The sequence below is a fragment of the Dendrobium catenatum genome, unplaced genomic scaffold (genome assembly GCF_001605985.2).
Source record: "Dendrobium catenatum unplaced genomic scaffold, ASM160598v2 fragScaff_scaffold_1335, whole genome shotgun sequence".
NCBI lineage: Eukaryota > Viridiplantae > Streptophyta > Magnoliopsida > Asparagales > Orchidaceae > Dendrobium > Dendrobium catenatum.
Window position 1 is genome coordinate 65008 of NW_021319797.1, and position 11708 is coordinate 76715.

The 11708-nt window shown below is 33.0% G+C and overlaps 1 protein-coding gene across 1 annotated transcript; it reads left to right on the forward strand.

Moving 5' to 3' along the window:
• The first annotated feature begins 3144 nt into the window (after positions 1-3144).
• On the forward strand, positions 3145-6288 carry LOC110095040 (zinc finger protein ZAT11). The gene is made up of 3 exons (XM_020820405.2): positions 3145-3560; positions 5745-5769; positions 6257-6288. The coding sequence occupies exons 1-3, from the start codon at positions 3240-3242 to the stop codon at positions 6286-6288; spliced, it is 378 nt and encodes a 125-aa protein (XP_020676064.1). The 5' UTR covers positions 3145-3239.
• The last annotated feature ends 5420 nt before the right edge of the window (positions 6289-11708 follow it).

Genomic DNA, 11708 nt, shown 5'->3' on the forward strand with positions numbered 1-11708 from the left:
GAATTTTTTCAGGTCAAGTCTAAGTCGGGTTTCAAGTAATTAAAATTGTGTTAATTTTTGACACCCCTAAGCATGAAGAAGTAATATGAATTTGAGTTGAAGTGAGCCCTACCAACTCAACTTATGGGTTAAACTCACACAACCAGCTAAGCCTACTCAAGTTAAACTACACTTAAGGTATGTTTCAGACATTAGCAACTTTTTGTAAATGTGGTTATAAAGTTGTTGTGAGAAAGTAATTTTTTTATAATTTATTATAAAAAGTAGCTTCCTAGCACATAAATTTCTCAAGAGCAACAAAAATATAGTCGCAAAATAAAAACTGCAATTCTACTCTAAAAAGCAAAATATTAAGAAAGTTATCACAAACGAAAACTTATGAATAAGCTTAGCGCATAAGCCTAACTTAACAAGTCCAAAAATCGAACTCAAGTTTGATTTATTCATGTTTCGACACACACTCTCTAGAGAGAGAGAGAGAGAGAGAGTCAATTGTTCCTTGACTGCGGCTTATTTAGTCCTACTTACATCCTATCATTCTACTGCTGAAATTTATTTTGATTTGGACTTCATTTGGGAATACTTTTTTGCCACTACTTTTTATCTAATTTTAAAACATTTTTATGTAAAAAAAAATAAGAAATTTATCTCAAATGAAATCTTGATTTTGTAATTAAGCTTGAAATTAAACTGGACGTCCAATATGAATAAGACAAAAATGTAAAGCAGCAACAGCAAATAAATAATTATTAACGTAACTATCAAGAATACCCACTCCCCAATTAGGCCTAGATATATTTATTGATAATATATAAATATTCTATCCATTAATAATATTCTTTAATATCACTGGTCTTTAAAAAAAAATCAATAACAAGTAGCTCGTGTTACACAAGCCCTCACAAACTTTTGTAATAGCCCTCATCATATGACCCACTTTGTGTAGTTACATATCTGAGCAAAATTATTACGTGTGATCATCGGATGTTATCTGGAGGTGAATCAGAATGTATCACGTGAGCATTTTGTTGTGTACCACTGTTATGTATAGTTGTGTACTGAATGACGTGGTGCATCTTGATTCACCTACCGACGATCGAGTGACCACACGTGATAATTTCTCGTGGCCACTCCAAAATCAAGTTTCATTAAAAAAAACTATGAGAGCATCACGTGGCAGGATAAATATTATTCTGTGTGGAGTAGGACACAGCTCTAACTCCGGAGATCAACCAGAATGCGCCACATCAGCGGGACCGAGCGAAGAGGTGATATGACACATTCTGATTGGTCTACGGATGACGTTTGGCGTCCGCACAGAATAAGTAATCCATTTGGCAGAGTATTTGTGGCCAAAGCATAGCAGTTCTTGGACCTGACACGTTTGTAAGAAGGAAGAAAGAATACTACAACCGGCGAACCTCACGTTTGTTGAGATGTTTTGGCCTTCGAGGTTGCGTTAATTCACTGCATGTATTACAACAAAAGGGAAAAAAAATCTTTTAGGTGTAGCGATTTTAATTTTTAATTACATGCCAGCTAATTTAATTGAAAATATTTTTAAAAATTATTGAAATATTTTTAAAAAATTTGAATGGTTATTATGGCAGAATTATGCTTAAGTGTTATTATTTTTGCTCCCTAAATATTTCATGCGAAAAAAAAAATTATTTATGAATATCTTGATGAAATTTATACTAGTGCTTATATATGATCTTGTAAATTACACTAATTTTAGAATAAATATGATGGCTCTTAAGTACATCTTGCTGCAAATTGAATCTGGATATATATCCTTAGGTAATTTTTTTTTTAATACATATGTAAATTTAATGGCATGCTATTTGATACGTCGCCAAAATTTGTCTTGATCAGACACGAATCTTGAAGCATATATGAATTAGACTCGAACAATAATTTTTTTCAATTTCTAGTTTATTATTTTAAGTATTAATTTCAATTAATATACTTATTAATATTGTGTGCTAGAAAATTTGAGTCGGTAGAGTGTGTGTTTTACTTCGCAATTTTGTATAAAAATTCAACAAGCGCAAATAAATAAGTTCATAAAATTTTTACGTGACAAACCTTGAAAGGGGAAAAACCACTCGGCTTGGCTTAGATAAAATTCACTATATATTAGAAGATATAAGAATTATTTCTTCCTTATAGTTGAAGAAGAATACAACTATTTAAAAATAAGATGTTAGCTTTCTCTTAAGGGGATTAACAGAAATCCAATGTTACCATATGAAGACTTAACTCCCAACAACAAGAATTGATTTCCCAATTAGAGATTTAGAAAGCATGTGTCGACAGGCAGGCAATTATACCCAATAGCAGGGTTAAATCTGGTCAAAATTTTAGAGATAATGACAATCGCTGATAGTGATTACTGGCAGCCATGATAATTGTTGGTGACAATAGTTGGAAAATACAAAATAGCTCTCTAGTTCACTCGTTTCTTTCTCCCTCCTCCCTTCATGTGGAGAATAAGGATCAATTTATAGATTTTGTTTTGGATGAACATTTAATGATTTGAATCATAATCCAAAAAACTTTATCATACGGTCTATATCGATTCCCTTAATTATGAAGCATTTTTTCAAAATTTAAATTTCTTAATGATATCAAAATTGAGTGAACTTAGACTCCTTCGATTCGTACGTCGAGCCGCTCAATTCGTCTATAAATATGTCAACTTTTGTGTTCAATTGATCATAATTTTAATTTCAAAATTTTTAAATTTTAAAATTACCTCGATATTCAATATAAATCATATGAATTTTTGGAAGTCATATTAATTATAAATTTCTCTAAATTCACATAAATTTAATATCTATAATTAAGTTAATACTCATCATATAACTATAAAGCATCTTATATTTATATTAATTTTAAATCCAACTTATATAATTATAGGATAGTTTTAAGAAAAATTGTTTGGATATAGTAAATAATAAATATTATAATCCAAGTTTTGTTTTGCTACTCAAAAAGAGCACATGATCCGATTTCAGTAACGGTCGGACTCCACAGTTTAATTTTAAAAATAAATAAATATTTATTAATAAAGAGCCTGCCGTCACTGCGCGTGATTAGTGGCATCTCCTCAATCAGATCTCGTACTCTACACTCCTCTCGCAGCCTATAAATAACCCCACCTTACTATTTCCCTCTTCCATTCCTTCTCAGACAAACAACAAACACCTTGTACGCATTAAAAAAAAGGACCACCAATGTCACTCGAACACGACGCAGCGGCATCCATGAAAGTCTTCGAGTGCAAGACCTGCAATCGTCAGTTCCCGACTTTCCAAGCGTTGGGAGGTCACAGCGCCAGCCACAGGAAGACGAAACCGACGGCCGGCGAAGCGGAGGGGAAGTTGGGGAAGGCTAGGGTTCACGAGTGCCCCGTCTGCGGCCTCGAATTCGCCGTCGGGCAGGCACTCGGCGGCCACATGAGACGCCACCGGCCGATGGCGATGAAGACGGAGGAGAAGGGGATGATGTGGTTGGATTTGAATTTGGCGCCGATGGATGATGATACGGAGGTATTCGTATAATAATTTGGGTTTTTCTTCGATTAAAAAATAATAATTTCATAATTTTATGAATAAAGATTGTAATTTCTTTTATTTGGTAAATAAGTTAACTAATTCTGTCTTTACTGTAAATTTTTTGATACTCTGACAATAATGAAAGGATTTTTCTTGCAATAAGTTTTATTATTATATCATAATTGTAATAAAGAGATTCAATAATATTATTATCAGAGTTTCAATAAATTCTTGCATAAAGTACGAATTAGTTGTAATTATTTACAAAAGGAAGTAAATTATAGCTCTCATTTGCAAATTTAGTAAATTTTTATTATTTTTCAATTAACACCAAGTTATGAAGAATTTTATATGAATAACATTTTAATTATTTTATTTCTAATTTTATATAGGGAAATATAGGTTTTTCAAATATGACTAAAAAATTGTTTTTTTTTTTTACTTTATTATTTTACTTTTTTATTATTATTTGAGGAGCTGATTTGTATTTGATGTAGCAATGCTTATGTTGAATGTATTGATGCTTATGTTTTTATCTCCTTGGCTATTTTATTTGAAGATTTTTTTTTTTTAATTTAATTGGAATTTGGGTGGGTGTGTTCAGGTAAGGGGTAGGATAAGAGAAATTATTTCATGCCCGTCCGGAGGTGAATCAGGATGCGTCACGATATATGTCGGTGCTATGTATCGGTTGATATAGTGCATTCTGATTCGTCTCCAGACGATCCAATTTTGTTTCTAGAAGAAACAATATGATCCAAAAAAATTTATAAAAAAAACTTATATTGCAAAAAATATTCATACATTTTCAAAATAGTAAATAAATAAGATGAATTATATGACTTGGGTACGGATATAAAAAACCATGATTATTTTAGGTTAATTTTGTACACTCAAGAGATAAATTAGGATAATATGATACTCTGGGACTAAATTAAATATACACAAATTTTTCTCTATTTTATATGATTGTTATCTACTCTGAAATTTATGAGGTTTAGATATTTTATGATAAATTTTTTTGTAAAGATAAACTTTAAAGTATTTGGATATATTTGAGTTGAGGATAATTTAAATTATTTATGTATTACGTTCATCCTAAAGCATATCCAAGGGCTTCAAATCCAACTTTGATAAATGTTTTTTTAGAATATATTGACATAAATATTTTTCATTATGCTATCAATAATAATTGTTTATGCATCTCACATTGATCTATTAATAGAGAGATTTGACTACGAACCAAGAAATTTTGGATCTGAAGTTTGAGCACGTGCTGTGTGCGTCAGTTTCTCTTAATTGACTCAAAAGTAAAAATAATAATAATAATATTTACTTATTTTTAATATAACAAGAATCATGAATCATATTTGATATAAAAGTATTGTAACATAGTGAGAATTATAATATCAACATTATTATTTATTTATTAAATTTAAAATTTAATTACTAATATGATATATGAAAATCATATTTATTTCTTAAAAAAAACAAGACAAATCATGCACATGTTAAATGGGACCACATAACTTAAATGAGAATTGATTTCAAAAGAAAATTTGACCACACGAAACAAGCTTCTATTGATCATCAAATGAATCGTGTAGAAGTTTCCAACATTTCATTGATAAGATAGATAAGCATTAATACTACAAAAAAAAAAAAAAAAGACAAAAAGCTAATAATCGAGAATCATAGAGCTAACAAAAAAAATGATGTGAAATAAATGATCTTGAATCTTTGAAAATTCAATGCTATAGATTAGATTATATAGAGTAGTTGATAGAATAGTTTAATCTTTAGGCTTCATTTGAGACAACTTTTTTATTACTTTTTAAAGTAATTTTTTGTACAATAATTTTTATTTAATTTTTTTTTGTAATAAAAAAAAACAATACAAAAATCCTCACAAACAAAATCTTATTCTAATAATCGGCACGAATCTCGAGACAAAATCAAGTTGGAAACTTTTGAAATTAAATTTGGGGCCATCCAAACTTTGCTTTCAGCAAACTTATAGTCGAACTGAATGTCTCGAAAATACAAACCCAACGACAGTAAATGCGACTCAATTTGAGCTCAAATGGGTTCAAATCAAAGACCCGAAGCACATTTGAAAAGTTTAAACCATAAATAATATGACCAAATGATTTCTAAACATGACATGCTTATAGTCGAGTTCAGCGACTCGGCGAGACAAATCCAACGAGCCCAAGATCGCCGAATTCTGATATCATTAAGACATTCAAATGCCTAGTAAATGATCCACAATCAAGGGAATCAATATTGTCTGTCAATTCAAACCACTCCCAACTTACCCTTGTCCTCCCTCATATTTATTAGTCATGCACTCTCAGAAAACTATAAATAAACCCTTCAATTCTCATGGAAAGAGACTCAAGTAAGGAGGAGAAGAATGACAGAAACTAAAGTTCTCTTGCCACCGAACTCCTCATCAACTACCACCGAATTTTCACCCAGCCACTGATTGAAACTGGACTTTCGCCCGGCCACCGACTGACACCGGACTTTCATATGACCACCAACTAACACTAGATTTTTGCTCGACCACCGAACGTCGTCGGATTTCCTTCCGATATCCGCTTGTCACTAGATTTCAGCTTGACAGTTGATTGTTGTAATCTGATCGTCCTCAATAGAACATATCATTCATTTGTAATCTATTCAAACACCAGTGGAATCATTTGAACTGGGCATGGCCCTGTGATTTTTCTCCTTTTTAAAATTTTCCACGTAAACAATCTTGTGTTTCTGAATTCCTTATTTATGTGTTGGATATATGTACAACGCCGAGGCAAAAAATTCTAACTCTATCGCTGCGTATATTTTAGTCTGTAACAATTAAGCTGTGTGTTTCAATTAAAATTCACAATTATCAATAAACATATTCTCCTCAGTGAATATTATCATAAAAATTGATTCTTTTATTACAATCGATTGAGTACATAAACAGACTTCATATCGAATAGTAGTAGTAAAAAAGTATAGCCCTAATAGGCTAATACTATTGTTTGGGCATTGATTGATGACTTGCCTTATTTGGTTATTATCTGTTATCTATATTTTCCTTTTTGGCCAACCTATATGAACTTAGACCTGTCAATATTGCACCCGACCCAAAAATCTGAATCGAATCCGACCTGAAAATTTCGAGTTTGGGTTGACCCGAAGCGGGTCGGGTTCGGGTCCGGAAAACTGACCCATTTGCAAAACCGGGTCGAGTTCGGGTTGACCCGGAACCCGGGAACGACCCGAATTGACCCGGAATAACACAAACCCGCGTCGCCGTCGCGCAGTCGAGCGAGCCGCGCGTCCCGCACTCGCGCCATCTCGCATTCCCTTCGGATTTGACCCGAACCCGACCCGTCACCCAAAATTGACACCCTTATCTGAACTATTTTTTCACACTTTAATGGCAGCCTAATAATACAGCCCACCTAACAAAATGGACTTTGACTTGCTAAGCCCAATACGTTGTAAGATCATAGCTTTAGATTCAATGATAAATATATTAAATTTTTGGCATAAGAGTAACGAGTCACGCAATTGATGTCTTCTCTAGTGAGATAAAATCGTTGATATCAGTTCTTCTTTGTATAATTTAGGATTTGTTTGAGACGGCTATAGAATTTTATAAAATTGATTGTTAAATTGTTATGAAAAAAAATAACTTCAAAATTATAATTACTGAAAATAGTTTTGCATCATAGAAATTTTTGAAAAGTTATGAGAAAGTTGTAAAAAGATAATAGTTAAACGAAATTATAGTTGTTGTCTAAAACATAAAATAGTAAAAAAAAACTGTCCCAAATAGGAGAAATTATTACGTGCGGTCACCGGACCGTCTAGAGGTGAATCAAGATGCGCCACGCCACCCAGTACACAGTGTACAAAATTTCGATATTAAGCAAAAAAAGTTACGTGGCGTGTGCTAATTTGCCTCCGGACGACGTCTGCTGACCGCGCATAATAATTTCTCCTCAAACAAGCCCTTCAATTTTTATAATCACTCCAAACTAAACTTGTTCAGTTTTTATATTTTTAAGTGTATTTAATATTAATATATTTTAAATAAGTTGACTCAAGAGCTAACGAGTAGAATTGAAGCTCATTCAAATTTGATTTGTTAGCTCATCAGACTGACATAAGAGCCATTTATCGAATTAAGTCCAAATTAGCTGACGAGTTGACTCAGTTACACCCTTACATCAAGTTAAAGTTGGTTGAGGGAATTTAGTATTAATGGTGAATTACTAATGCATTTAGCATCTCTTATGATTTTTCTCCTGGTCTTTTTAAAAAAATTTAATATAAATTTGATGAAAAATTAATTAATTAATGTTATTGAGAGAGGCCTCCTAATTAAATATTATTCCATCAGTAGAAGCAAAATTAGTCTCATGTGAATGAGGTTGTCTGATGAGTGATGAGGAGTTTTAGTTCAAATAATATACTCATTGATTTTTAAGACAGATTTCAATTAAATAATATATTTCAATTCTTAAAGAAAGATTAGTTGTTTCAATCACAAGTTTTCTTTTTCAACATTTTGGAAAATTAAGGCAAACTCATATACAAATAACATATAAAAACTTTGAACTCAAAACCTCTTTTTTTTTGGAGGAAAACCACATAGGTGCTTACGCGTTTATTAAAAAGGAGTTACAAATTCTTAAAAGACCTACAAGCTCACTAAAAAATACAACAATTGAAGCAAAACCTAAGAGCTAAAGGATCAAAATCATTACAATCATAAAAAGCAAAAGAAAAACAACAGAGGAATAAAACAGGCACCAGATGCAGCTAGCAGTAGCAAATCAATAGAAAGAAGAGACAAACAACCACACCTGCATGAAAAGATTAAGAAAAAGCACCTACAAGAGAGCAAACAAACAAAGCCATCCTATAACAAGTAGCCAAAAGGTCACCAAAGCAATACCAAAGTTCACCATGGAAGCAGCCAAAAAATCAGGGTCGACCCGCCGATTCACCGCCATTCTGCCTAGTCAAGGTGGACGAATTGGCCCAAGACGAGCAAGGAGCAAACAGAAAGCTCAAGCGTGGAATAAAAAATGGCAACAAAAAAAAGGAACAAGAGAAGAGTCCCCTCGGCACCAGAGCGAGCAAGCTAGGGCATACCCCAAGCAGAGAACGGAGGATCGACGACGGGAGGCCCTAGCAGCGCCCAGAAACATCATGGAAAGGTAACAACTCAAGGATAAAAAGTTAATCTCATATTACACATGAGACTAGCTGACCTTCTTTTCGTCTCGATGGAAAAAAGTTTTGTCTGTAACTCAAAACCTCTTAGTTGATAGTAAAAGCTCCTAACGAACAGACTAGGATAAGCTTCGTATAATAAACATTTTAATTCTTACACATATAGTTGACTTATTTCTTTTTTCTTTCAAGAAAAGAATAATATTATGATATCATGATGAAAATCTTGAATCGTCTTTTGACTTATTTTGAAACTATTGTATTATTTAGATGATTAATACTATATTCATTTTAAAATAATTTGAAATATTTTATGTTTTCTGAGATGCAATTGTGTCACATGTCCTTAAGTCATGACGCATTTTTACATTTTTTTCCCACATTTTTTTTTTAACTATCAGAATATTCTTAAATGTTTTTTTTTTCAGCCATAATTTTAATTATATTTTCTTAAAATATTTTAATAAAACAAAATTTTAAAAATCTATCTAATACCTTTTTCGCTTTTTCTTCCGTGAAAGCAAGAATAAATAAAATAAAAACCGAATTAAATAATAACATTTTCTTATTCTTCATCACCCCTTCAGAAAGGAGCTTTTATTACATCCGGTGAACGTACGTAGAGCTACGTTCGGCCAGCATTAAGATCGCATGCACAAAACGAGAAATACGGAGCAAATACCGAGCAATACCCACAATAACGAGAAAATAGCATTATATGAAGACCAATACCGAGTTATACCGAGCAATACCAAGTTTTTTCTAGAAAAAACTCGGTATTTTTTGGTATTACTCGGTATTGCTCGGTATAACTCGGTATTGATCTTCATAGAGCGGTATTCCTCGTTATTACCAAACAATACCTAACAATATCGACCAAATACCGAGTAAAAATCGAGTAACAATCCTCTGACCAAACATAGATCTACGTCCGGTCAGACGACATAATAAAAGTTCTTCAGAAAGAGCAAATTTTCTAGCGTGGATTCTATCAAAAAAGTGGGAAAAAATGGAAAAATTAGAAAAAATACCCCCGCATGCAAACTGCTCCAGCAAGAAATTTAACTAATTATATGTTAGGCAATTTCATTGAAGAAAGAGATATTAAGCTACCCCCCCTACGTAATTGCACTAATTAGTGATTTCTTGGAGATTTCTACATCAAACCAACTGCACTAATTAATATATTAATCCAAGTGGACATGACCTTTTCTATTTATGAAAATAAATATTACAATTAATATATATTTTTTGCATGGATTTAATTGTAAATTCACATATATATTTTATGCAAAACCTTAAATTAAAGACCTCTTAATAACAAACACGTGATGTATCTCATTATTTTTAAAAGGAGGCAAAGTAAGTTGAACTCAAATTGGATTTCGCAAGCAATGAGCAATGGACATGATAGAGGAATAGTAAGGTGAGATAATTATGGTGAAGAGACCATAACAAATTTATCACAATAGACTTAAAAGGAGTGAGATTAGCAACCAACTTCTTAAAGAAATGCAAACAAGGAGAAGTGAACACTAAGAGAAAGAGGAGGGGCAGGGTGTTGATGGATGTACTATACATTTGGGTTTCTCAACTCGATGGTGAGATCAAGAGAAAAGAACTAGCATAGCAAAAGGGAAGTTTCAATAGAGGAGAATAGTGAAAGGAGAATATGACTTTTATACTTGTTGCGGGCTAGAATATACACATTGATAGAGTTAGAATTTTTCGTCTCAACGTTATATGAATATCCAGCTCACAAATATGGAATTTATAAACACAAGATTTTTTAAGTGTAAACCCTGGGAAAGGGAAAAAACACGAGGCCACACTCAGTTAAAATGATTTCATTAGTATTTGAATAGATTATAAATGTTTTGCTTGTTCTTGAATGTTGCAACAGTCAATTGTCGGGTTGAAATCTATTGACAAACGAAAATTGGATGGAAATCCGGCGACGATCAGTGGCCGAGCGAAAATTCGGCGTTAGTCGAGAGTTTTGATTAGTCCAAATTTAATTTCAAAAGTTTCCAACTTGATTTTGTATCGTGATTCATGTTCGATCAAGATACTTTTTTAAGGATATATTAACAACTATTAATACTAGCGGTGAGCATAATAAGTCCCTTTTTTTTTCAAAGCACAATATTTATCCAATAAAAAAGAGGGTTACAACAACGATAGACCAACAGCCCGAGGTACAAAATAGTAAAAACCTATAAAACCAGACATAAAAGGAGAAGCAGCGAATAGGGACTCATGAATGGAGGCCCCCTACACCAACCTCGCAGTCAAACATGGATCATCCTTAGGTGTCAGTTATAAGAACACTATCCAGAATCCACCAAGCAACAAAATGAGGCACCCAGGTTGCCAACCAGCCCAACCAGTAAGGGGAACCAGGGAGCCTCCTCCTCATCATCCAACAACATTCTAAAACCACTGACGAAATAGCAAAAACCAAAACCACACCCTATTTCTTCTTGCCTTTGCTTTTATGCTTCTTTCCACCCGCATTTGGAAAATCACGATTGATAGAGCATTATACTATTTCCTCCTCAAAATCCTGAAAATCCATTTCCTTCCTGCCAGAAGGAGAAGAAAGGGAATCCTGATTGAAGCAAAACAGAGTTTTTCCTAGGCTTAGCTATATGAGCTTTCACTTCAACATTAGACATAATTGAAATAGGGATATTAAGAAAATTAGCATTGCCCTCGAAGCCATCATTAGGAGTTAAATCCGATTGATCATGAACCTGCACATTCGACGCCAGGTTAACATAAGAAGAAACAGCATCCGGACTCTTGACAACCAGTGAAGAGGATTCCACACAACCAATCAATTTCCAACTAGGAGAAACAGAAGAACCAGAAGGCTCAACGCCCACACAAGGTACATCATCCAAA